Source organism: Pseudophryne corroboree, chromosome 6 (genome assembly GCF_028390025.1).
Source record: "Pseudophryne corroboree isolate aPseCor3 chromosome 6, aPseCor3.hap2, whole genome shotgun sequence".
NCBI classification, from domain to species: domain Eukaryota; kingdom Metazoa; phylum Chordata; class Amphibia; order Anura; family Myobatrachidae; genus Pseudophryne; species Pseudophryne corroboree.
In genome coordinates, this window is record NC_086449.1 from 137,425,257 (window position 1) to 137,453,140 (window position 27,884).

The following is a 27,884-nucleotide window of genomic DNA, read 5'->3' on the forward strand; positions in this document are numbered from 1 at the left end:
TCCCAAGGTGCCACTGGGGCACAAAAAAGGGGCTGAATATGCAGCACTCCCTTACAACGTCTGAACTTCAGGCTGACATCCTTCCTGGCTTTGATCAGGATAAGAATGACTTCCTCCGGAATGCCTTTTTCGCTCAGGATCCGGCGTTCAACCGCCATGCCGTCAACACAGCCGCGGTAAGTCTTTTAACAGACAGGGCCCCTGCTGCCGCAGATCCTGTCTGAGTGGCAGAGGCCATGGGTCCTCTGAGATCATCTCTTGAAGTTCCTGGTACCAAGCCCTTCTTGGCCAATCCGGAACAATGAGTATAGTTCTTACTCCTCTTTTTCTTATTATCCTCAGAACCTTGGGTATGAGAGGGAGAGGAGGGAACACATAAACCGACTGGTACACCCGTGGTGTCACTAGAGCGTCCACAGCGATCGCCTGTGGTTCTCTTGACCTGGCGCAATATCTTTTTATTGAGGCGGGACGCCATCATGTCCACCTGTGGTCTTTTCCAACGGTTTACCAGCATTTGGAAGACTTCTGGATGAAGTCCCTATTCTCCCGGGTGGAGTCTGCGCCGGAAGGCTGCTTCCCAGTTGTCCACTCCCGGAATGAACACTGCTGCCAGTGCTACCACATGATTTTCCGCCCAACGGGGAATCCTTGTGGCTTCTGCCATTGCCCTCCTGCTTCTTGTGCCGCCCTGCCTGTTTACATGGGCGAGCACCGTGATGTTGTCTGATTGGATCAGTACGGCTGGTTTTGAAGCAGGGGCCTTGTTTGGGTTAGGGCCTTGTAAATGGCTCTTAGCTCCAGAAAATTTATGTGAAGTGAAATCTCCTGTTTGGACCACAGTCCTTGGAATTTCACTCCCTGTGTGACTGCACCCCAGCCCCGAAGGCTGGCATCCGTGGTCACCAGGACCCAGTCCTGTATTCCGAATCTGCGGCTCTCTTGTAGATGAGCCCTCTGCAGCCACCACCGCAGCGACACCCTGGTTCTTGCCGACCGGGTTATCCGCTGCTGTGTGCATTGATGTACCGACACCTGTCCCGGTCTTAGGAGGTTTCTGACTAGAGATGACAACTCCTCGGCTTTTTCCATTGGAAGAAACACTTTTTTCTGGTCTGTTTCCAGAATCATTCCCAGGAACAGAAGACGTGTCGTCGGGACCAGCTGTGACTTTGGAATTGAGAATCCAGCCCTGCTGTTGCAGCACTTCCCGAGAAAGTGCTACCCCCTTACCAACTGTTCCTTGGAGCTCGCCTTTATCAGGAGATCGTCCAAGTACGGGATAATTAAACTCCCTTCTTGCGAAGGAGTATCATCATTTCGGTCATTACCCTGGTAAAGACCCTCGGTGCCGTGGATAATCCAAACGGCAGCGTCTGGAACTGATAGTGACAGTCCTGTACCACAACCTTGAGGTACTCCTGGTGAGGAGGGCAAATGGGGACATGCAGGTAAGTATCCTTGATGTCCAGAGAGACCCTGTAATCCCCCTCGTCCAGTTTCGCAATAATCGCCCTGAGCGATTCCATCTTGAACTTGAATCTTTTGTTATATGTGTTCAAGGATTTTAAATTTAAGATGGGTCTCACCGAACCGTCCGGTTTCGGTACCACAAACATTGTGGAAAAGTAACCCTTTTCCTGTTGAAGGAGGGGTACCTTGATAATCACTTGCTGTGAATACAGTTTTTTGGATAGCCACCAACACTGCCTCCCTGGCAGAGGGAGTTGCCGGTAAGGCAGATTTTAGGAAACGGCGGGGGGGGAGACATCTCGAATTTCAGCCTGTACCCCTGAGACACTGTTTGAAGAACCCAGGGATCCACCTGTGAGAGAGCCCACTGTGCGCTGAATTTCTGAGAGGGGCCCCCACCGTACCCGGGTCCGCCTGAGCAGCCCCAGCGTCATGCTCTTGGGAACATGCTCTTGGGAACTTCTGCTCTTGGGAACTAGCTGTGTGCTGCAGCTTTTTCCCTCTACCTTTTCCTCTTGGCAGAAAAGATGAGCCTCTAGTCCTCTACTTTTCTGGGGCCGAAGGGACTGTACCTGATAATACAGTGCTTACTTTTGCTGTGGGGTAGCTTGTGGCAAAAGTTTTGATTTCCCAGCCGTAGCTGTGGAAACGAGGTCTGAAAGACCATCCCCAAACAGTTCCACCCCCTTATAGGGCAAACTGCCATGTGCCGTTTTGAATCGGCATCGCCCGACCATTGCAGAGTCCATAACCCCCGTCTGGCGGCAATGGTTTTACATATTGCTTATTAGTGATGCCAGTTGGCAAATATCCCTCTGTGCATCACGCATGTATAAGACAGCGTCTTTTATATGCTCTATTTTCAGCAAAATATTGTCCCTATCCATGGTTTCAATATTATCCGACAGGGAATCTGACCACGCAGCTGCCGCACTGCACATCCATGCCGAGGCAATAGCAGGTCTCAATATGATGCCCGTGTGTGTGTATATAGCTTTAAGGGTAGTTTTCTGCTTTCTATCAGCAGGTACTTCAGGGCGGCCGTATCCGGAGACGGTAGTGCCACCTTTTTTAATAAGCGTGTAACCGCTTTTTCTACCCTAGGGGGTATTTCCCAACGTGACCTATAAAGGGTACGCTGCTTAGAAATTATCAATTTCTTATCGGGGGAAGTCCATGCTTCCTCACACACCTCATATCAATTTCTCAGATGCAGGAAAACTACTGGTAGTTTTCTGTCACCAAACATAATACCCTTTTTTGTGGTATCTGGGGTATTATCAGAAATGTGTAATACATTTTTCATTGCCTCAATCATGTAACGGGTGGCCCTATTGGAAGGTACACTAGTCTCATCGTCGTCGACACTGGAGTCGGTATCCGTGTCAACATCTGTGTCTGCCATCTGAGGTAGCGGGCGTTTTAGAGCCCCTGATGACATTTGAGACGCTTGGACAGGCACAAGCTGAGCAGCCGGCTGTCCTATGTCGTCAAACCTTTTATGTAAGGAGTTGACACTGTCACGTAATTCCTTCCATAAGTGCATCCACACCGGTGTCGACCCCGCAAGGGGGTGACATCCCATTTGCAGGCATTTGCTCCGCCTCCACATCATTATCCTCATCATACATGTCGACACAGCAGTACCGACACACAGCACACACACAGGGGATGCTCTGACAGAGGACAGGACCCCACAAAGCCCTTTGGGGAGACAGAGGGAGAGTATGCCAGCACACACCAGAGCGCTATATATCACAGGGATATCACTATACAGAGTGTTTTTCCCTTATAGCTGCATAATATATTTTTACTGCGCCTAATTTGTGCCCCCCCTCTCTTTTTAACCCTTTTCTGTAGTGCAGGACTGCAGGGGAGAGCCAGGGAGCGATCCCTCCAGCGGGGCTGTGAGGGAAAATGGCGCCAGTGTGCTGAGGGAGATGGCTCCGCCCCTTTTTCGGCGGGCTTTCTCCCGCTATTGTAAAAGTTCTGGCAGGGGTTAATAAACACCTATATAGCCCCTGGTGCTACATATGGTGTCAGTTCGCCAGCCAAGGTGTTAATATTGCTGCTCAGGGCGCCCCCCCCCCCAGCGCCCTGCACCCATCAGTGACCGCAGTGTGTGGTGTGCATGAGGAGCAATGGCGCACAGCTGCAGTGCTGTGCGCTACCTTGGAGAAGACAGAAGTCTTCAGCCGCCGATTTTCCGGACCACCTTCTTGCTTCTGGCTCTGTAAGGGGGACGGCGGCGCGGCTCCGGGAACGGACGACGAGGTCGGGTCCTGTGTTCAATCCCTCTGGAGCTAATGGTGTCCAGTAGCCTAAGAAGCCCAAGCTACCACCACTTAGGTAGGTTCGCTTCTTCTTCCCTTAGTCCCTCGGTGCAGTGAGCCTGTTGCCAGCAGGTCTCACTGAAAATAAAAAACCTAACATATACTTTCTTCCTAGGAGCTCAGGAGAGCCCCTAGTGTGCATCCAGCTCAGCCGGGCACAGAAATCTAACTGAGGCTTGGAGAAGGGTCATAGGGGGAGGAGCCAGTGCACACCAGATAGTCCTAAATCTTTCTTTAGATGTGCCCAGTCTCCTGCGGAGCCGTCTATTCCCCATGGTCCTTACGGAGTTCCCAGCATCCACTAGGACGTCAGAGAAAACAGGTTGGTAACTACTATTGGCCGGTGGAAATATAATTACATTTTGTTTTGGAAATATTAAGTTTGAGGTGGCGAGATGTCATCCAAGATGAAATGGCAGAAAGGCATTGTCGCTCACTTACCAGCTTCCCGCACAGGATCCCGCAGGTCTCCACCCCTCTCTGCGTGTTGGCCTCTGCCAATTTCAGAAACCTCACGCACACTTCCCGAGGAATCCTTACATGGCGCAGACCATCAGTTGACACAACTGGAAGCAACCAAGAGAAAACCATAAACATGTGTTGTATTTCTCTCAATCTACCAGACAAGCACCCTGATATTCTCCAAAAAAAAGACATCCCCCTGTATCTATCACACAGCATCTCTGTAAAAGAAAGCTAAGAACGTGTAAAAATGATTCTTATTATACATAAAGGGAACAAGGGTGGTCATTCAGAGTTGTTCGCTCGCTAGCTGCTTTTAGCAGCATTGCAAACGCTAGGCCGCCGCCCTCTGGGAGTGTATCTTAGCTTAGCAGAATAGCGAACGAAAGATTAGCAGAACTGCTACTAAATATTTTCTTGCAGTTTCTGAGTAGCTCCAGACCTACTCCTAGATTGCGATCAGCTCAGTCCGTTTAGTTCTTGGTTTGACGTCACAAACACGCCCTGCGTTCGGCCAGCCACTCCCCCATTTCTCCAGACACTCCCGCATTTTTTAGCACACTCCCGGAAAACGCTCAGTTACCACCCAGAAACGCCCCTTTCCTGTCAATCATTCACCGATCAGCAGTGCGACTGAAAAGCGCCGCACGAACACCAGCAAATTTATTTATTTTGTGTTAAATAACTTAGCGCATGCGCTCTGCGTACCATGCGCACTTAGCAACAAATCGCAGCGTAGCGAAAATCGGCAACGAGGGAACAACTCGGAATGACCACCAATGTGCAGTCTCACCTGCAAGGCACGCAGCCACACTTTTGTACTTCCTACTGATATTGCCGACTATGGATAAATCGCTATCTTACCGCTTCTACTATTTTTGTATATACTGGTTTATAAACATCCTTTTCTAAACAACAGAGTTGTTTTGACATTGATAATACATTCCCAGGGGTTATGGAAATATCTCTTCCCCAAACAAAAGTAACAATGTACTAAGTCATAGCAAATCCCAGCTACGGAAGGCCACAGGCAATGCAATATCACTGCATGCCAGGTAGCAAAATGCCCATGATGCCAGACAGTGATCAAATGGAAATCCATAGGACCATCAGGTCTGACAGTAAATATGGTGGGATGATAACTGCAGGACGTGTGTGCAGTCATCCACTGATATTCTAGAATACAGGATTAATATGGTTAATAAGTGAGGGGACGCTACAAAGAGCGCAGTATTACACACAACAGAATGTTAGCAAATGCAAATTCAATATTTATTTCTCATTTATAGTATAGTTATTATTATTTCAACTAAAGGTGCATACACACTTGCCGAGAAAATGAGTGATGTCGCATCATTTCCCCCCTTCCTGAGCAATGTCGTTCATTTTCTCGGCATGTGGGTATGCCGGGAGCGATGATCGATGCGCCGCCTCGCGGCCCGGGGGGGGAAACACTAGATGATGGTCGCCTAGTGTGTATGCACCTTAAGAATATAGACTAGCAGCAGCCCACGAATGCATTGCCCCTAATTTATTCCATATTGCTATACCCTGCAGTGTTCCCCACTTACAGCTTTCATGATGACTGATAGACATTGGCTTCAGAGTCCTATCTACAACAGGTGGTCGGGGTAGGACAGTGTCATTTGTAGGGGGCGGAGGAATAATAGGGGGAGCATTGACCCCTGGAATGAGGGGCTCGCCAGGCAACTGTGAACTGGAGTTGTCAGTAGAGAACTGGTGTAGGATTTGTAGCCGCTCGTTTTCCAGTTCCTTCCTTCTGATCATCTCTTCAAAGACCTGGAGCTGTTCCTGTTGCTCCTGCTGCTGTTTCATGAGCGCCACCCGCTGCTTCTCTGCATCCAGCTGCTGCTGCAGCGCCAGGCGGCGAGCACACTCTTCTTCCTCGCATTTCTAAATCAAAAGAACCAAACTCGGTCACCAGCCAGCCTCATTATACTGCGCTTCGCACAGGGCTTTTTTTATCCTGTAACTCACCTTTCTCTCCAGAAACTCAGCATACTCTTTACCGTATTGCTTGTGTAGTTCTTTCTTTAGCTCTTCGGCTTTTGGGAAGGCCACTTCCTTTAGTTTCTACAAGAGAAGGATGAAATTCAGCTCTCTCTAGACAGACCTGCGAACGGCCTGTGCCTCCAGATAAGCCTCCTCACCTTCAGAGTTTCCTTCTTCTCTGGAGCGTTGGCAGTTTTATAGTCCCGATGTTTAGGAAGCTTTTCTATAAACAACCTAAGAATAAGCAAGAAAAAAATATAAATCACGCAATTTTAATTGTTCTTCCGTTTACAGTGAAATATGGACTGGCCTTCAGGAGAGATGCAAATCCAAGGTGACTTCTAATATAGTTATGATACATCCATCACAGCCTGTTACCATTAATTTTAGATACATCCATACTGAGAAAATAGGAATTTAATATCTACCGGTAATTCCTTTTCTCGTAGTCCGTAGTAGATACTGGGGTATAGATCGGGTCCACTGGAGCCTGGCACTTTAAGAAATGAATAGTGTGTGCTGGCTCCTCCCCTCTATGCCCCTTCCTAGCAGACTCAGTCTAGGAAACTGTGCCCGAGGAGACGGACATACTTTGAGAGAAGGCTATAACACATAAAGCGGTGAGGCATCAAACCAACACACAAACAATAAGGTAGCAGAGCTTACCAGAAGAGAGGAAAGCAACGCTAACAATAGGATAGCAACTCTAACCAAACATGGAACAGGGAAGCAACAGCAAACCCATCCAATAACACTTACAACTAGGTAAGCAGGAAACGAAGCACTGAGGCGGGCGCCCAGTATCCACTACGGACTACAAGAAAAGGAATTACCGGTAGGTATTAAATTCCTATTTTCTCTAACGTCCTAGTGGATACTGGCGAATAGTATATGGGGACGTCCCAAAGCTCCCAGAACGGGTGGGAGAGTGTTGAGACCCCTGCAAAACCGCCTGACCAAACTGAAGGTCATCCTTGGCCAAGGTGTCGAACCTGTAGAACTTAACAAACGTGTTCACACCAGACCAAGTTGCTGCACGGCACAACTGTAAGGCTGAGACACCCCGGGCAGCCGCCCAGGAAGAACCCACTGACCTTGTGGAGTGGACCTGAATAGAACTCAGCAGGGGCAAAGCAGCCGAAGTATAGTCTTGTTGGATAGTCAGTTTGAGCCAACGAGCAATGGACTGCTTGGAGGCAGAACGACCAATTTTTGTAGCATCAGAGGACGAAAAGCAAGTCAGACTTCCTGTGACGAGCAGTCCTCTTGATGTAAAATCCTCAAAGCCCTCACAACATCCAGGGACTTTGGAGCAATTGAAGTGTCTGATAAGACCGGAACCACAATTGGTTTGTTTATATGAAAGGTGGACACTACTTTCGGTAGAAACTGTGGGCGAGTTTTGAGCTCCACCCTATCCTCATGAAATACCAGGTATGAGCTCTTGCAAGACAATGCCCCCAATTCTGACACTCGCCTAGCCGAAGCCAAGGCCAGTCTTCCACGTCAAGTATTTGAAATCCACCTTATGCAAGGGTTCGACCCAATCAGACTGGAGAAAGGTCAGCACCACATTGAGGTCCCACGGAGCAGTGGGAGGAATAAAGGGTGGCTGAATGTGAAACACCCCCTTAAGAATGGTCTGTACCTCAGGAAGTACCGCCAGTTGTTTCTGGAAGAAGATAGAGAAAGAGAGACGAAATCTGAACCTTTATGGAGCCTAGACGCAGGCCCTTATCCATTCCTGCTTGCAGGAAAAGTAGAAAACAGCCCAGACGAAATTCCACAGGAGAACATTTTCAACCCTCACACCAAGAAACATATTTCTTCCAAATACGGTGGTAATGTTTGTAGGTGATCACCTTACTGGCCTGAACCATCGTGGAAACCACCTTGGAGGGAAGACACTTCCTGGTCAGAATTTCAGGCCGTCAAACGTAGCCGCTGTAAGTCTGGATAGACGAACGGTCCTTGTTGAAGAAGGTCCTTGAGGAGCGGCAGAGGCCAGGGTTCCTCCAACGACAGGGTCAGGAGGTCCGCATACCAGGCCAGACGAGGCCAATCTGGGGCAATGAGAATTGCCTGAACCCTTTCCTTTTTGAGTCTTTTGAAAACTCTTGGGATTAGCGGGATTGGAGGAAACAGGTAAACTAACTGGTAAGGCCATGGCGTCATCACAGCGTCCACCACAACCGCTTGCGGGTCCCTTGTTCTGGAGCAGTAACGATGGAGCTTCTTGTTGAGACGAGAAGCCATCAGGTCTATCTGAGGACAACCCCACCAGTGAACAAGAGTGGAGGCCCCATTCCCCCGGATGGAGGTCGTGCCTGCTTAGGAAGTCCGTTTTCCAGTTGTCCACTCCTGGATTGGCTGAGATGGCCCTTGCGTTGGCTTCCGTCCACAGGAGTATTCTTGACACCTCTTGCATTGTGGCCCTGCTTCTTGTTCCTTCCTGCCTGTTGATGTACGCCACTGCCGTGGCGTTGTCCAACTGCACCTGGATGCCCTGATTCCGAAGTAGGGATGAGGCCATTATTAGAGCATTGTAAATTGCCCCAAGTTCCAGGATGTTGATTGGAAGAGCAGATTACTGAAGGACCACATCCCCTGGAACTGCGCGCCTTGAGTCACAGCCCCCCTACCCCGGAGGCTGGCATCTGTTGTCAACAGCATCCATGACTGGGTGTTGAAACTCCGACTCTCCACCAGATGGTGGACTTGTAGCCACCATAGCAGGGATATCCATGCTCTTGGTGACAGGGTTATATGCTGATGCATGTGCAGGTGAGAGCCCAACCATCTGTCCAACAAATCCAGTTGAAAAGGTTGCGCATGGAACCTGCCGTACTGTATTGCCTCGTAGGAGGCCACCATCTTGCCCAGCAGGCGGATGCACAGATGAATTGAGACCACTTGAGGTTTCAGCACTGACCGGACCATAGACTGAATAGTCAAGGCCTTTTCCATAGGAAGGTAGACCTTCTGAGACACTGTATCCAAGATCATCCCTAGGAACTGAATACTGAGACACCAGATTCGTTATCACTGCTCTTAGAGATTCCATCTTGAATTTGAACACCCGAAGATACGGGTTCAGGGATTTGAGGTTCAAGCTCGGACATACTGAGCCATCCGGCTTCGGAACCATAGAGAGACTTGAGTAAAACCCCTTTGTGTGCAGCTGAGGAGGCACTGGAACAGCAACTCCTGTAGAAAGCAGCTTTTGCACTGCCTGCTGTAAGGAAACCCTTGCTTCCTGTGAAGATGGTAAGCCTGCCCTGAATAATCTGAGAAGAGGGAGTTCCCAGAATTCCAGCTGGTATCCTTGAAATAGGAGGTCCCTCACCCAAGGATCCCGGCAAGACTCTGCCCATATGTGGGCGAAGTGTTGAAGGCAAGCACCTTCCTGAAAGTCGCCTTGCTGCTGGGGTCAATTGTCACGCAAGGGGCTTTGGGATCCTGAAGTCTGGTCCGCAGGTCCAGCAGCTGCTGGTTTACGGGACTTACCGTGAGATCCTCTAGCAGCATTGGAAACACCTCTGGCTCTGCCTCTGGATCTGGCCACCCGAAAGGACTGCAGGGATGCTCCAGGATAGGGATGCCAGGGAGGTGGGGAAGACGGCAGATAATAAGATTTTACTTACCGATAAATCTATTTCTCGTAGTCCGTAGTGGATGCTGAGGACTCCGTAAGGACCATGGGGAATAGACGGGCTCCGCAGGAGACATGGGCACTTTAAGAAAGAATTTAGATTCTGGTGTGCTCTGGCTCCTCCCTCTATGTCCCTCCTCCAGACCTCAGTTAGAGAAACTGTGCCCGGAAGAGCTGATAGTACAAGGAAAGGATTTTGGAAATCCAGGGCAAGATTCATACCAGCCACACCAATCACACCGTATAACTTGTGATAAACTTACCCAGTCAACAGTATGAACAACAACCCTTGTAGCCCTTATTGCAGCAATAACTATATACAAGTATTGCAGAAGAAGTCCGCACTTGGGACGGGCGCCCAGCATCCACTACGGACTACGAGAAATAGATTTACCGGTAAGTAAAATCTTATTTTCTCTAACGTCCTAGTGGATGCTGGGGACACCGTAAGGACCATGGGGATTATACCAAAGCTCACAAACGGGCGGGAGAGTGCGGATGACGCTGCAGCACCGAATGAGCAAACACAAGGTCCTCCTCAGCCAGGGTATCAAACTTGTAGAACTTTGCAAAAGTGTTTGAACCGGACCAAGTAGCCGCTCGGCACAGCTGTAATGCCGAGACCCCTCGGGCAGCCGCCCAAGAAGAGCCCACCTTCCTAGTGGAATGGGACTTAACTGATTTTGGCAGCGGAAATCCAGCCGCAGAATGAGCCTGCTTTGAAGCAGGAGCACCAAGCTTGTTGGAAGCATACAGAATAAACAAAGATTCTGTTTTCCTGACCCTAGCCATTCTGGCTACATAAACCTTCAAAGCCCTGACCACATCAAGCAACTCGGAATCCTCCAAGTCAGTAGTAGCCACAGGCACCACAATAGGTTGGTTTATATGAAAAGATGAAACCACTTTTGGCAGGAATTGTGGACGGGTCCGCAACTCTGCTCTATCCGCATGGAAAACCAGATAGGGGCTTTTATGTGACAAAGCCGCCAATTCTGACACACACCTAGCCGAAGCCAAGGCCAGTAGCATGACCACCTTCCACGTGAGATATTTCAATTCCACCGTTTTGAGTGGTTCAAACCAGTGGGATTTCAGGAAACTCAACACCACGTTAAGATCCCAAGGTGCCACTGGGGGCACAAAAGGGGGCTGAATATGCAGCACTCCCTTCACCAACGTCTGAACTTCAGGTAGAGAAGCCAGCTCTTTTTGAAAGAAAATGGATAGGGCCGAAATCTGGACCTTAATGGAACCCAATTTTAGGCCCAAAGTCACTCCTGACTGTAGGAAGTGAAGGAAACGGCCCAGCTGGAATTCCTCCGTAGGGGCATTCCTGGCCTCACACCAAGCAACATATTTTCGCCAAATACGGTGATAATGTTGAGCCGTCACGTCCTTCCTAGCCTCTATCAGCGTAGGAATGACCTCATCCGGAATGCCTTTTTCCGCTAGGATCCGGCGTTCAACCGCCATGCCGTCAAACGCAGCCGCGGTAGGTCTTGGAACAGACAAGGCCCTTGTTGCAACAAGTCCTATCTTAGAGGAAGAGGCCACGGGTCCTCCGTGAGCATTTCTTGCAGATCTGGATACCAAGTCTTTCTCGGCCAATCCGGAACAATGAGTATTGTTCTCACTTCTCTTTTTCTTATGATTCTCAACACCTTTGGTATGAGAGGAAGAGGAGGGAATACATAGACCGACTGGAACACCCACGGTGTTACCAGGGCGTCTACAGCTATCGCCTGAGGGTCCCTTGACCTGGCGCAATACCTCTGTAGTTTTTTGTTGAGGCGGGATGCCATCATGTCCACCTGTGGCAGTTCCCACCGACTTGCAATCTGTGCGAAGACTTCTTGATGAAGTCCCCACTCCCCCGGGTGGAGGTCGTGCCTGCTGAGGAAGTCTGCTTCCCAGTTGTCCACTCCCGGGATGAACACTGCTGACAGTGTACTGACGTGATTCTCCGCCCAGCAAAGAATTCTGGTGGCTTCCACCATCGCCACCCTGCTCCTTGTGCCGCCTTGTCGGTTTACATGAGCTACAGCGGTGATGTTGTCTGACTGAATCAGAACCGGTTGACCGCGAAGCAGGGTCTCTGCTTGACGTAGGGCGTTGTATATAGCCCTTAGTTTCAGGATGTTGATGTGAAGGCAAGTCTCCTGACTTGACCACAGACCTTGGAAATTTCTTCCCTGTGTGACTGCTCCCCACCCTCGGAGGCTTGCATCCGTGGTCACCAGGACCCAGTCCTGAATGCCGAATCTGCGGCCCTCGAGAAGGTGAACACTCCGCAGCCGCCACAGGAGAGACACCCTGGCCCTGGGGGATAGGGTGATTAACTGATGCATCTGAAGATGTGATCCGGACCATTTGTCCAGTAAGTCCCATTGAAAGGTCCTCGCATGGAACCTGCCGAAGGGAATGGCCTCGTATGATGCCACCATCTTTCCCAGGACTCGAGTGCAGTGATGCACTGACACCTGTTTTGGTTTTAATAGGCCCCTGACCAGTGTCATGAGTTCCTGAGCTCTCTCTATCGGGAGATAAACCCTTTTCTGGTCTGTGTCCAGAATCATGCCCAGGAAAGGCAGATGAGTCGTAGGAACCAACTGCGACTTTGGAATATTTAGAATCCAGCCGTGTTGCCGTAACACTTCCAGAGAATGTGCTACGCTGATCAGCAACTGCTCTCTTGACCTCGCTTTTATGATGAGATCGTCCAAGTATGGGATAATTGTGACCCCCTGCTTCCGCAGGAGCACCATCATTTCCGCCATTACCTTGGTAAATATTCTCGGAGCCGTGGAGAGACCAAACGGCAACGTCTGAAATTGGTAATGACAATCCTGTACCACAAATCTGAGGTACGCCTGATGAGGTGGATAAATGGGGACATGAAGGTATGCATCCTTTATGTCCAGAGACACCATAAAATCCGCCCCTTCCAGGCTTGCAATGACCGCTCTCAGCGATTCCATCTTGAACCGGAACCTTTTCAGGTACATGTTCAGGGATTTTAAATTCAATATGGGTCTGACCGAACCGTCCGGTTTCGGTACTACAAACATGGTCGAATAATAACCCTTTCCTTGTTGAAGGAGGGGAACCTTGACCACCACCTGTTGAAGATACAATTTGTGAATTGCAGTTAACACTATTTCCCTCTCTAAGGGGGAAGCTGGCAGGGCCGATTTGAGGTATCGGTGAGGGGGCATCTCTTCGAATTCCAGCAATATCTATTGCCCAGGGATCCAACTGGGAGTGAACCCACTTGTGGCTGAAATTTCGGAGACGCGCCCCCACCGGGCCTAGCTCCACCTGTGGAGCCCCAGCGTCATGCAGTGGATTTAGTGGAAGCCGGGGAGGACTTCTGTTCCTGGGAACTAGCTGTGTTGTGCAGCTTCTTTCCTCTGCCCCTGGCAAGAAAGGACGCACCTCGGACTGTCTTGTTTTTCTGTGATCGAAAGGACTGCATTTGGTAATACGGTGCTTTCTTAGGCTGTGAGGAAACATATGGCAAAAAATTTGACTTTCCAGCCGTAGCTGTGGAGACCAGGTCCGAGAGACCCTCCCCAAACAATTCCTCACCCTTGTAAGGTAAAACCTCCATGTGCCTTTTTGAGTCGGCATCACCTGTCCATTGCCGAGTCCACAGGACCCTTCTGGCAGAAATCGACATAGCATTTATTCTAGAACCTAGTAGGCTAATGTCTCTCTGAGCATCTCTCATATAAAGGACAGCGTCTTTAATATGCCCCAGGGTCATTAATATAGTATCCTTGTCTAAGGTATCAAGTTCCTCAGATAAGGTATCCATCCATGCTGCTACAGCACTACACACCCAAGCTGACGCGATTGCCGGCCTCAGTAAGGTACCTGAATGTGTATAAATGGACTTCAGGGTACCCTCCTGTTTTCTATCCGCAGCATCTTTGAGGGTAGCCGTATCCTGTGACGGCAGGGCTACCTTCTTGGATAAGCGTGTCAAAGCTTTGTCCACCCTAGGGGAGGATTCCCAGCGTAACCTGTCCGTTGGCGGGAAAGGATACGACATAAGAATCCTTTTTCGAAATCTGCAGTTTTTTATCTGGAGATTCCCAAGCCTTTTCACATAACTCATTTAGCTCGTGTGAGGGGGGAAAGGTTACCTCCGGCTTCTTTTCCCCATACATATGAACCCTCTTGTCAGGGACTGGGGTTTCCTCTGTGATGTGCAACACATCCTTAATTGCTATAATCATATAACGGATGGATTTAGTCAATTTTGTCTGTAACCTTGCATCATCGTAATCGACACTGGAGTCAGAATCCATGTCGGTATCCGTGTCAATAATTTGGGATAGTGGGCGCTTCTGAGACCCTGTCGGCCTCTGCGACATAGGATCAGGCATGGGTTGGGACCCTGACTGTGCTGAGGCTTCAGCTTTTTCCAGCCTTTTATGTAAGGAATTAACATTATCATTTAAAACCTTCCACATATCCATCCAATCAGGTGTCTGTGCCGTCGGCAGACACCACATTCATTTGCTCCCGCTCTGCTTCCACATAGCCTTCCTCATCAGACATGTCGACACAAGCGTACCGACACACCACACACACAGGGAATGCCCTTTTTGAAGACAGTTCCCCCACAAGGCCCTTTGGTGAGACAGAGAGAGAGTATGCCAGCACACACCCCAGCGCTATATAACCCAGGAATAACACAGTAACTTAATGTTAACCCAGTAGCTGCTGTATTTGTGTTTTTAGCGCCTAATTATGTGCCCCCCCTCTCTTTTTACCCTTTTTCTACAGTGATCTGCAGGGGAGAGCCTGGGGAGCTTCTTCTCAGCGGAGCTGTGGAGAAAAAATGGCGCTGATGAGTGCTGAGGGAGAAGCCCCGCCCCCTCGACGGCGGGCTTCTGTCCCGCTAAAATACATATCTTTTTGGCGGGGGCTCATACATATATACAGTGCCCAACTGTATATATGTTTACTTTTTTTTTTTTAAATAAAGTATTTTTATTTCGAAGGAGAGTAGTTTGCATACAGACATTGCATAACAGGAACACATTAAACACGTAATGACATGTCCTCATCGGGGAACAGCATTCACTTTCGACTTATTTTCAAACTATGTCATTTGCTCATAGGCGCATAGGAATGTACAGTTATATATACCATTATTTTGCATTATCCGTACACTCTAGTATTCATGAAATCACATGATACTTTTGTCCCCCCCCCCCCCCCCTCCTCAAATATAACTCTTACGGACAATCCGTCCGAGTAAAACCCTTTAAAAGAGAAGAAAACAATCAGAAACCAAACACAGAGAACCCCAGAAATAAAAAAATTAAAAAAACAAAGACAAAAAACATTATGGGGAAGAGGACGCATTGGGGGATACTAGCACTCTAAATCCTACCCTGTCCAGATGGACACATAGCCACTCTCTCATTCACAACCCATTGGGTGAGAGGGAAGCCTATGGCCCTAGAAGATCATAACTTGGCAAATCCAGGACCTGTTAGTATCCCTATCACCATTAAGTTGTAGGGTCTGGGACGGAGTATATGGATTCCAGCCATGGAGACCAAATTCTTTCAAATTTAGCGGAGGCATTGTGTTTCATATAAATGTATCGTTCCTTAAAAACAGTGTCGTTTATTAGTGCCTTAAGAGCGGGGAGTGTAGGGCCCTTAGGGGCCATCCATAGCCTCGCAATGCTCACCTTAGCCATTGCACATATGTTGCGAACATATAGGCCCTCTGGACCAGACACAAAGTCAGAGCTACCCATTCCCAGGATGCAAAATTGCGGAGTAAGCATGGCCTCGTCCACCCCTGTGTTCCCCAGAATCGATCCGACCCCCGCCCAGAAAGCCCGCAGCACCGGACAATCCCAAATGAGGTGCCAAAAAGTACCTGCAGTCATCCCACACTTAGGGCAGTCACCCACACGACCCGTCCCGAATTTGGCCAGTCTGGCCGGGGTCATATATATTCTATGCAAAAGGAAGTATTGTATCTGTTGATACCTGATGGATTTGGTAACCGTGCACGGAGTTTCCAAAGCAAGGGCCCAGTTCTCTTCATCTATGGGGCCCAGATCCTGCTCCCATTTGACACGGAGACGTGTCAAAGGATCTATATGGAGTTTGGCGAGTAGATAACCATAAGCATGGGAAATCATCTTAACTCGACCCAGCATACTTACAAAGGTCTTAATGGGAAATGGTATAATTTTAGGGGGGGAATTGGCGAATTGGGACTGCAAGGCATGTCTGAGCTGGAGGTATCTAAAAAAATAGGAGTTAGGCAAATTAAACTCATCTTTTAGTTGTTGGAAGGATTTGAGCGTATTATCCGTATAAAGGTGATTTATGGAAATCACTGATTTAGGGGCCCAAACTTCCCTCCCCTCGAGCGCATACAGTTCAGGGAGCCATTTAGAATACCAGAGGGGGGTGTCCGGGTCCAATCCATCAAATTTCAAAAGAATTTTTAGTGCCTGCCACACCTTCATGGCTTGGTATATAAGAGGAGGGAGGAACCGGGCCAAGCTCCCACTCAGCAGCACCTGCAGCGGGGATAAGTCGGGGAAGTAGCATTGGACAAATAGTACCCAGTGTAGAGAAGGGACGCCAGTATCCTGTACCCATGCACTAATATGAGACAGCTGAGCGGCATAGTAGTACATCTGAAAGTTTGGCAAGGCCAGACCTCCGTCGCTGCACAGCCTGGTGAGAGTGTTCAGTTGTATTCTAGGACGTTTGCTAGCCCATATTAAAGAAGACAGGACACTATTCAATTTTCTAAAGAAGGATGGATGAATATATACAGGGGATTGCAGAACCACATATAGAATCTTAGGTAGTATTATCATTTTTACGAGGCTGACCCTGCCAGATACAGTCAATGGAAGCTTACACCAAGTCTTGGATTTGCGAGTAATTTGTTGCATGATCGGATCAAGGTTCAAAGGTGTAAAGTCAGAGGGGTCATTGGTTACCTGAATCCCAAGATATTTAAATTTCGCCGTCCAACATAGCGGTAGGGAGATTTTAGGAGCAGCAGGGGGGGGGGGCAATCACAGGCATAATAGAGGACTTAGACCAGTTAATATGAAGGCCTGAATATACACCGAACTCCTCAATCAATTGCAACACTGTAGGCATAGACCTGGTGTAATCCTGCAGAAACAACAGCATGTCGTCAGCGTAAAGGGCAATCCTATCCTCACGAGGGCCGGTATGAATGCCCACCACGCCTGGGTGGGACCTTATTAGACAGGCCAAGGGTTCGATGGCCAGGGCAAACAAGGTTGGGGACAGAGGACATCCCTGCCTGGTCCCGCGAAACAGGCGGAACGAGGGAGAGATATAGCCATTCACTGAGATCCTGGCAGTCGGGTGCTGATAAAGCAATTTAATCCATTTTATAAAATTAGGCCCGAAACCCATAGCTGTCATGACCTCCCATAGATAGGACCACTCGATACTGTCAAATGCCTTGGCGGCATCCAGTGAGACCACTACCGAGTCAGAGGGGAAGTCATATGGGATTTGTAAGATGGTATATAATCTACGTAGGTTAATAGAAGTGGACATCCCTGGCATAAAGCCGGTCTGGTCGGAGTGGATAATGGAAGTAATTACGGTGTTGAGTCGAACTGCTAAAATCTTTGCCAGGATCTTAGCGTCAGTGGGAATCAATGATATTGGTCTATAGGATTCTGGGGATCTAGGGTCTTTTCCGGGCTTCGGGATCACTATAATAATCGCCTCCGCCATAGAGGGGGGAAGTTGATCATTAACAAAAATATCAGAATACAGGGCGTGAAGCCTAGGACCGAAGAAATCAATGTGGGTCTTGTATACCTCTGAGGGGATGCCGTCATAGCCCGGTGCCTTGCCGCTGGGAGACAAGCCAATAGCCGCCGTTACCTCTTCCAGAGTTAAGGGTGCCTCCAGTATCTCAGAGGCCTCCGGGGGGAGTGTGGGTAGGGGAATATTACTTAAATAAGCGGAGAGGTCTGATGTCGAGTCTACCAGTTGTGAACTGTAGACCTCAGCATAGTAGGAGCGGAATAGCTGCGCAATTTCCGGCGTGGTGTTCACAAGGGCGCCATCGCTACCGGTCATCTGAGCAATTGTAGAACCTGGGCGGTCACTGTGCATCAATCGAGCCAACAGGCCACCTGGCCTATCGCCCTGCATGTAAATATTAGTAGCCTGAAATAGAAGCGAGCGCAAGTTTTTATCAGACAGATGAGCCACCCATGCCGACTGGGCCGCCAGCCAGCGTACCTTCAGCGCAGGGGTGCCATCCACCAAGTATCTAGATTCCAAATCCCTGGCGTCACTCTCAAGGGCTCGCTCTCTCTCCCTGCAGGACATTTTGAGGGCAGAAATACGTCTAATATACGTTCCCCTTAGGAATGCCTTAAATGAATCCCAAACCACTGTTCCGGGGGCCGAGCCTACATTGTCAGTAAAGTATCCCTCCCACTGAGTCACCTGGTCAGAGCAGTCACCTATTTGCAGCAGCCAGGAAGGATGCAGTTTCCAATAAGATTGACCCCTCTGGCTCACCATAGCGAGAGTCAACACCATAGGGGAGTGATCAGATATACCCCGTGCCTCGTATTGGACGTCAACCACCCTAGGGAGAAGAAAGGGGGAGAGTAGGGTCAGATCGATCCTGGAGAACGAACCATGCGTGCCAGAGAAGCATGAAAACTGTCTAGTCGTAGGGTGCCGAGCTCTCCACACATCCACCCACTGCAAATTATTCAGAATATCAGCAAATTTAGTAGGACTAGAGCGGACCCCAGCAGCCTGCGGAGAGCGCCATCTGTCTAAAGCTAAATTCATGACATTGTTAAAGTCACCCAAGCAGATTACCGGGGTGTCCGGAGAGGAGGCTATGAATGAAGCGGCTTGCTGTAGTACATCGTACGAGAATGGGGGGGGGATATAAACCGCCAGTATGTAGTAGGGTTGGGAACTTAGTCTACATTCAAGGAACACAAATCGACCGTATTTGTCAGTCTTGACCGATACCAGCTCAAATTGGACCGATTTCTTTATCAGGATTGACACACCCCTGGAGGAAGAGGAGTGAGAAGCGTGATAGGCCCAGCCCACCCAGGGTCTTCTAAGTGACAGTAACCTATTCCCCTCCAAGTGAGTCTCGCAGAGACATGAAACATCCGGGCCATATTTCCGAAGTGTAGTTAATACTAAGGAACGCTTTATCTTATTATTTAAACCTCGAACATTCCATGTCAGAAATTTCAAATTAGCCATAGATCTGGTAATATTCTATGTAGTAACCTAAAGATACAGTCCAGCGAATATTCCTGGAAATTGTTAGTGAGGGTAATAACAGTGCTATACTACTCAATCCCTGATCCTTAATCGACAGTATCCAATGCATCAGACATACTTCCCACATCAAAATGAATGTACTCCAAAACAAATTTAAGCATGAGAAAAATAACAAACTATAGAAAGAAAAAAACTTGTGTAAGGCACAGCAACAAGCTGTTCGCTGAACTCTCCCCCCCTCCCCGTATACCACCCCTAACTTCGGCATACTTAAATCCCAAACTATCGTTTCTATCTCTCAAGGGCTAAATACTAAACAAAACCCTTAACCAAAGTCAAGCGATCAAGAGAAAGAAAAGAAAAGTCCTGAGCCACCAACGCCAAGGGGGGGCTCCCTGGACAATGGGTAGATGCCTCTGGTGGTCCCAACCGATCATTAGACAGTGCAGGGCCTCAATCCTGGGCCATCTGGCGCGCTCCCGGAGCATATCTGTCCAGCCATTGGGCCGCCTCTCTAGGGGAATTGAAGAATTTGGTTTCCCCGTCCGCTACCACCCGGAGTCGGGAGGGGAATAGCATAGAGTAGGAGACGTTCAGGTCTCTGAGGCGCCTCTTGATAGGCATAAACTGGGCTCGATCCTTCTGGACTTCCGCGGCAAAATCAGGAAAAGCAGACACGGTAACCCCGTTTCTGGTAAGGGGGCCTTTTGTGCGTCCCAACCGGAGGACCGAGTCACGGTCCTTATAATGCAGAAATTTGGGGATGAAGGTGCGCGGAGGGGCGCCAGGAGGTAGAGGACGAGATGGTATCCGGTGTGCACGCTCCACCGTAAACTGTGCCGTGAAGGATTCAGCGCCGTACAGTTCCTGAAGCCATGACTCCAGGAAGACCTCAGGCTGGGAGCCCTCCTCCTTCTCCGGCAGGCCCACAAATCGCACATTATTTCTACGCAGCCGACCCTCCATGTCTAGTAATTTGGATTGAAGGGATGTTACTTGCTGGGTTACCGTGGAAATAGATTGTTTCATAGGACCGCACATATCCTCCAGATTCGAGACACGGGTTTCTGCCTCTCCCACTCTCTCTCGTATGCGCTGGACGTCCTGCCGAAGCAGTGAGAGATCACACTGCACTTTCTCCATCTTATCTGAAAGACGCTGTTCCGATCCAGCTATTGCCTCCAGCACTTGTTGAAGAGATGGAGCTGCGGGTGTGTTAGGGGATTCAGCAGCTGTTGCAGATGGGGAGTAGGAGTGGGACGGAGAGGCCCCCTGCGAAGCGGCCTGCGAGGCCCGTTGGTTTAGTGGGTTAGGTTGTCTGGCAAATTTCTCCAGCTTCGCCGCAGCCGTGCGCTGGCCGTCCCGAACCATGACGGACAATAGGTAGTAACAGACACTCCGGTATAATCTCAGGTCGAAAGCGTAGAAGGAGACTTCAGCAATGAGTGAATTTTAGGGTTGTAATAAGCAGAAACACATCCGCAGCTGGTCTCCAAAGTAGTAGGCAAATGTAAAAGAAAGTACTGGCAGCGTCCCAGAATATAGGTGAGAGCAGGAGCGATGCAGTTATTTAGTATGTAAAATAAGACAGCAACTGAAGTCAAAGTGTAATTTGATCCCAGGAGGTAGAAGTCACTCACCAGTTACATATCAGTCAGCCTTTAAGTGAGAGTGTTCCCTCTATGACTGGAAGCAGCAGTCCATAGCAGTGGGGCCGGGAATCTCCAAAATTGAGGCCGGGGATCCGGAGGAGGTATAGGCCGCAAATCCGGAAGTATGTCTCCTCGGCCGTACAGACCCCGGGGAGAGCGGGGAAATCGCCTGCCGGTGCCCTGCAGCGTAGGGAAGAAAAAGCAGGGTATTCAGGCACACCAAAGGGGCCAGGATATTACAGGAGGATGTTTAATCCAGGGAGCTCCCGGGATCTGCTTCCTACTCCTGTGCTGCCGTGGCCACGCCCCCATATATGTTTACTTTTGCCAACAGAGGTCCATACGCTGCCCAGGGCGCCCCCCCCTGCGCCCTGCACCCTTACAGTGACCGGAGTATGTGAGGTGTGTATGGAGCAATGGCGCACAGCTGCAGTGCTGTGCGTTACCTCATGTGAAGAACGGAGTCTTCTGCCGCCGATTTCGAAGTCTTCTTTGCTTCTCATACTCACCCGGCTTCTGTCTTCCGGCTCTGCGAGGGGGACGGCGGCGCGGCTCTGGGATCGGACGACGAGGGTGAGATCCTGTGTACGATCCCTCTGGAGCTAATGGTGTCCAGTAGCCTAAGAAGCAGGACCTATCTTCAGAGAGTAGGGCTGCTTCTCTCCCCTCTGTCCCACGATGCAGGGAGTCTGTTGCCAGCAGAGCTCCCTGAAAATAAAAAACCTAACAAAATTCTTTCTTACAGCAAGCTCAGGAGAGCTCACTGAACAGCACCCAGCTCGTCCGGGCACAGATTCAAACTGGGGTCTGGAGGAGGGACAGAGGGAGGAGCCAGAGCACACCAGAATCTAAATTCTTTCTTAAAGTGCCCATGTCTCCTGCGGAGCCCGTCTATTCCCCATGGTCCTTACGGAGTCCCCAGCATCCACTAGGACGTTAGAGAAATGTAGATTTACCTGCAGTTGCCCGAGATATCACTTGTTCAGTTCTGCTCCAAACAAGGCACCTGTAAAAGGAAGGTTTTCAACCCCTTTTTTATAATCAGCATCAGCTGACCATTGACATAGCCACAGGGCTCTACGAGCCAATACTGCCATAGCAGTGGTACGGCCGTTAATGATACTAAGTTCCTTAACAGCCTCACACAAAGTTCGCAGCATCTTGGATGTGTTGTAGTAATGTAACTATCTCATCTTGAGGTAGTGTAAGTAACCCATTCAGAATATGATCAGACCATTTCACCATGGCTCTAGAAATCCAGCCACATACTATGGTAGGGAGTTGGGCTACACCTGCTGCGGTATAAATTGATTTAAGAGTGGTTTCAATTTTGCGATCAGCTGGGTCTTTAAGGGAAACAGCCCCAGGTACAGGTAAAACGATCTTACGTGATAGCCTGGACACAGAGGTATCTACTGTCAGCAGGGTTTCCCAGACATTTTTATCCTCTGTAGGGAAAAGGAATGAATTTAACACCCGTTTAGGGGTAATAAATTTCTTGTCAGGATTTATCCATGCTGCCCTAGCCAGGGAATCTGGTTGCAGAGGACTTTGGTTTCACATTAAAATACAATTTCTCTGCCTGTTCTTCCTCCTTATTAGGGATATTGAGCACCTCTCTAATGGCATAAATGAGGGCTTCAACACCCGGGGACAGGGAATCATCCTTGTCCACCTCAGCCTCTCCTTCCTCAAGCTCTGGTAGTTCAGAATCAGAGTCAGATTGTAATAAGTGAGGGAGAGTGCGTTTTTGAGAGACCAACAGGGGGGGCTGAAGAGCCTGTCTCTGGTCGGTAGCAGTTACCATAAATGTGTCCATAGTTTGTTTCAGGGTTTGCCTTTCTTGCTTAGCCATAGCTATCTCTGAATTAATATTGGAAATCATAGTTTTAAATGATTCCATCCACTCTGGTTCCTGCACATCACTACCTTGTGAAGGAATTGAGTATTGCGTACACATAAGTGACCCCTGTGGGAAGGTGTAAAGCTAGCCTTGCATAAAGTACACACAGACTTGCTTGCAGACATGCTTGAGTAGTAACACACAGATTAGTATGAAAACACAGTATTAGTGAGATATGCACACTAACCCAGACTACGCTGAATGGAGAAACACAGAGAGAACTTGGAACCAGGACACTACACCACAGACTGAGCAGCGCCCCGCTGGGTATCCTTTGAGTGTAATTTTCCACAGAGCAGTAGAACCACTGATTATGAGCTCCCCCCTTCGCTATAACCCCCTGGTACCAGTTACAGTGGTGATTCAGTGGGTCCTGGAGTAACAGTCTCCGCGTACAGCCTGGGCATCAGCAGCAGCAGGAAATGGCGCCGTTTCGCTTCTGGTCCCGCTCTCCGGGAAGCTCCGCCTGAATGATGGCGCTGTCCCTGCATTATTTTTATACTGGCTTTCTCTATAAAAAGTGTGAAAACGAGAATACACAGCCCCAGTTCACCCTGCTGCCAGTCTGGGCACTCAGTGTGCACTGCGGCCCGGAGCCAGGTGAACACTGTCCATTCATGCTGCCAATATGCACCAGGGACCCGCTTACCGGGACCCCGGTGTAACACTCACCGCACTGCGTCGACTTCGGCATGCTGTCGGCGTGGGCTCACAACCTGGGGATGTGAGAAACAGCACCCCAGGAGCTCAGTGTCCTGTCAGCTGGGATTACGAACCATTAACTCTTAGGAAGTTGGTTCGGTCCCCCCCTTAAGTCCCACGAAGCAGGCAGACTGGTTGCCAAACAGTGTGCCTGAAAATAATAAACTAAAAGAAATTTCTGAAGAAAACTCTCTGGAGAGCAACAGAAATGCACCCGGCTCCTTGGGCACATTTTCTAAACTGAGTCTGCTAGGAGGGGCATAGAGGGGAGAAGCCAGCACACACTATTAATTTCTTAAAGTGCCAGGCTCCAGTGGACCCGATCTATATCCCATGGTAATACACTATTCCCCAGTATCCACTAGGATTTAGAGAAAGAAGGAAAACCAGCAAAAGAATCTGCAAACGGAAGGCAGAGGGATCCTTCCATGACAAAATGTATATACAGCTGTAGGCAAACATTTGAGACCCCATATGGTCAAATTGCATGTTTTGCTGAGAACTGAACACAACCTACAGTAGGTGCAGGAAATATTCCTGCACAATTACTATTCACAGCATGAACTACCGTGAATGTGGCATCTGCAAAGGTTGGGGCACCCCGTCTGTCAGTGCGACCCATCGTTTGGCAGAAATCACAGCTTCTAAGCATTTTTTGTAACCAGCTAAAAGCGATATCCAATTAGCCACAATATTTTCTTGTGGCTAATGTAAAGTATTCACCTGGGGCTATCCAATTAGCCCAGAAAAGCTGGCACGCGCCTCCACTTATTGTGGATTTTGTTTCACCTGCCTCGGGCAGGCAAAACAAATTCCCCGAGAGCAGCCCCACATTCGTGAGAAAAAATAAGATTTTACACCTACCGGTAAATCTATTTCTCGTAGTCCGTAGAGGATGCTGGGACTCCGTAAGGACCATGGGGAATAGACGGGCTCCGCAGGAGACATGGGCACTTTAAGAAAGAACTGAACTCTGGGTGTGCACTGGCTCCTCCCTCTATGCCCCTCCTCCAGACCTCAGTTAGAGAAACTGTGCCCAAAGGAGATGGACACTACGAGGAAAGGATTTTGATAATCCAAGGGCAAGATTCATACCAGCCACACCAATCACACCGTATAACTTGTGATAAACTACCCAGTTAACAGTATGAACAAACCAATATAGTCTCGGTCCAAACCGATGAAACTACAACATAACCCTTATGTAAGCAATAACTATATACAAGTCTTGCAAAAGAAGTCCGCACTTGGGACGGGCGCCCAGCATCCTCTACGGACTACGAGAAATAGATTTACCGGTAGGTGTAAAATCTTATTTTCTCTAACGTCCTAGAGGATGCTGGGACTGCGTAAGGACCATGGGGATTATACCAAAGCTCCCAAACGGGCGGGAGAGTGCGGATGACTCTGCAGCACCGATTGAACAAACAGGAGGTCCTCCTCAGCCAGGGTATCAAACTTATAGAACTTTGCAAAGGTGATTGAGCCAAACCAAGTAGCTGCTCGGCACAACTGTAAAGCCGAGACCCCTCGGGCAGCCACCCAGGAAGTACCCACTTTCCTAGTGGAATGGGCCCTAACTGATTTTGGCAACGGCAATCCTGCCGAAGAATGCGCCTGCTGAATCGTGTTACAGATCCAGCGAGCAATAGTCTGCATTGAAGCAGGAGCGCCAACCTTATTGGCAGCATATAGAACAAACAATGCTTCTGTTTTCCTGACCCTTTCTGTTCTGGCCACATAAATCTTTGAAAAGTCCTCGCATGGAACCTGCCGAAGGGGATGGCCTCGTAAGATGCCACCATCTTCCCCAGGACACGTGTGCAGTGATGTACCGAAACCTTTTTTGGCTTTAATAAGTTCCTGACCAGAGCCATGAGCTCCTGAGCCTTTTCCATCGGAAGAAAAACCTTTTTCTGGTCTGTGTCCAGAATCAGGCCCAAAAAGGTCAGACGCGTTGTAGGAACCAATTGGGACTTCGGAAGATTGAGAATCCAACCGTGCTGCTGTAACGTCTTCACAGACAGTGACACGCTGTTCAGTAACTTCTCCCGAGATCTCGCCTTTATGAGGAGATCGTCCAAGTATGGGATAATTGTGACACCCTGCTTGCGCAGGAGCACTATCATTTCCGCCATTACCTTGGTGAAAATTCTCGGGGCCGTGGAAAGCCCAAACGGCAACGTCTGAAATTGGTAATGACAGTCCTGTACTGCAAATCTCAGGAACGCCTGGTGAGGAGGGAAAATCGGAACATGAAGGTATGCATCCTTTATGTCCAGGGACACCATCCAATCTCCCCCTTCCAGGCTGGCGATGACCGCTCTGAGTGATTCCATCTTGAACTTGAACCTTTTCAAGTACAGATTTAGGGATTTTAGATTCAAAATGGGTCTGACCGAACCGTCCGGTTTCGGGACCACAAACAGGGTAGAGTAATACCCCTTTCCTTGCTGGAGAAGAGGAACTTTGATGATCACCTGTTGAAGATACAATTTTCGAATTGCAGTCAACACTAACTCCCTCTCTGACGGAGAAGCTGGCAGAGCCGATTTGAAAAACCGGCAAGGAGGCACCTCTTCGAATTCCAGCCTGTATCCCTGAGAAACAATCTCTATTGCCCAGGGATCCACCTGTGAGTGAACCCAGACTTGGCCGAAAAGTCGAACACGTGCCCCCACTTGAGCTGACTCCCCCAGGGAAGCCCCTTCTCCAAACAAATTCCTCCCCCTTGTAAGGCAAGGACTCCATATGCCGCTTTGAGTCGGCATCCCCCGACCACTGTCGGGTCCACAAGAGTCGCCTAGCAGAAATAGACATAGCATTTATTCTGGAGCTTAGTAAACAGTTGTCTCTTTGAGCATCCCTCATATATAAAGCAGCATCTTTGATATGCTCTAGGGTCATTAGAATAGTATCCTTATCTAGGGTGTCAATCTCCGTAGATAAGGAATCTGTCCATGCTGCGACAGCACTACAAACCCAGGCCGATGCCATAGCCGGTCTAACAATAGTACCGGAATGTGTGTAAATGTACTTCATGGTAACCTCCTGCTTACGATCAGCAGGATCCTTGAGGGTAGCTGTATCCTGGGAAGGCAGCTCCACCTTCTTGGATAAGCGTGTCAGCGCCTTGTCTACTTTAGGCGAAGATTCCCATCGTATCCTGTCCTTTTGTGGAAAGGGATACGCCATAAAAATCCTTTTGGGAACTTGTAGTCTCCTATCTGGAGATTCCCAAGCCTTTTCGCACAATTCGCTTAGCTCAAATGAGGACGGAAAAGTGACCTCAGGCTTTTTCCCTTTATACATGTGCACCCTCGTGTCAGGGACAGGGGGTTCTTCAGTGATATGCAAAACCTCTTTAATGGCAATAATCATGTAACGAATACCTTTTGCCACCTTTGGCTGTAATTTTTGCATCCTCATAGTCGACACTAGAATCTGAATCCGTGTGGTATCTGTGTCAGTAATCTGGGAGATAGTGCGTTTTTGAGACCCAGAAGGTCCCGGTGCCACTGGGGCAGGCATGGTCTGACTACCTGACTGCTCCCTAGCCTCCACCTTGTCTAACCTCTCATGCAATAAATTTACATTTGCATTCAAGACATTCCACTTATCCACCCAGTCCGGTGTCGGCGTTGCCGACGGCGACCTGACAATCATGCACTCCCCCTCCTCCTTAGGTGAGCCTTCATCGTCAAACATGTCGACACACGCGTACCGACACACTCCACACACACACAGGGAATCTCTTATCTGAAGACAGGTTCCCTCCTAGGCCCTTTGGAGAGACAGAGAGAGAGTATGCCAGCACACACCCCAGCGCTATATGACCCAGAAAAAAACACAGAATGTTTACCCAGTAGCGCTGCTGTAATGTATAATCGCCAAATATGTGCCCCCCCTCTACTTTAAAACCCTCTTTCACCGTGTGTAAGCAGGGGAGAGTCCGGGGAGCTTCCTCTCAGCGGTGCTGTGGAGAGAAAATGGCGCTGGTGAGTGCTGAGGGAGAAGACCTGCCCCCTCGGCGGCGGGCTTCTGTCCCACTCAAACTTAATAAAATATGGCGGGGGCTCTTTTACATACATGTACAGTGCCCACCTGTACATGTATATAGTCATCTGCCATAGGAGAGGTATTCTATTGCTGCCCAGGGCGCCCCCCCTGTGTATGGGAGCAATGACGCACAGCTGCAGTGCTGTGCTTTACCTCAGTGAAGCACCCGAAGGCTTCTGTCGCCTCAGTAGTCTTCTTTCTTCGTTTCTTCCGGCTCTCTGAGGAGAACGGCGGCGCGGCTCTGGGATGAACGCCCAGGACGAACCTGTATTCCACTCCCTCTGGAGCTAATGGTGTCCAGTAGCCGAGAAGCAGAGC

General features: G+C 49.2%; 1 protein-coding gene across 10 annotated transcripts in view; it reads right to left on the reverse strand.

Annotated features, from left to right (window-relative positions):
* Positions 1–27,884, reverse strand: part of STAMBP (STAM binding protein) — a 99,010-nt gene that overhangs the window by 63,756 nt on the left and 7,370 nt on the right. For all 10 annotated transcript variants that reach the window (XM_063931890.1, XM_063931889.1, XM_063931888.1 and 7 more), the window contains exons 3-6: positions 6,440–6,515; positions 6,267–6,362; positions 5,840–6,182; positions 4,248–4,372 (exon numbers count right to left, since the gene is read on the reverse strand). In XM_063931890.1, coding sequence (XP_063787960.1) covers positions 4,248–4,372; positions 5,840–6,182; positions 6,267–6,362; positions 6,440–6,515 — 640 coding nt within the window. The remainder of the gene's footprint in view (positions 1–4,247; positions 4,373–5,839; positions 6,183–6,266; positions 6,363–6,439; positions 6,516–27,884) is intronic.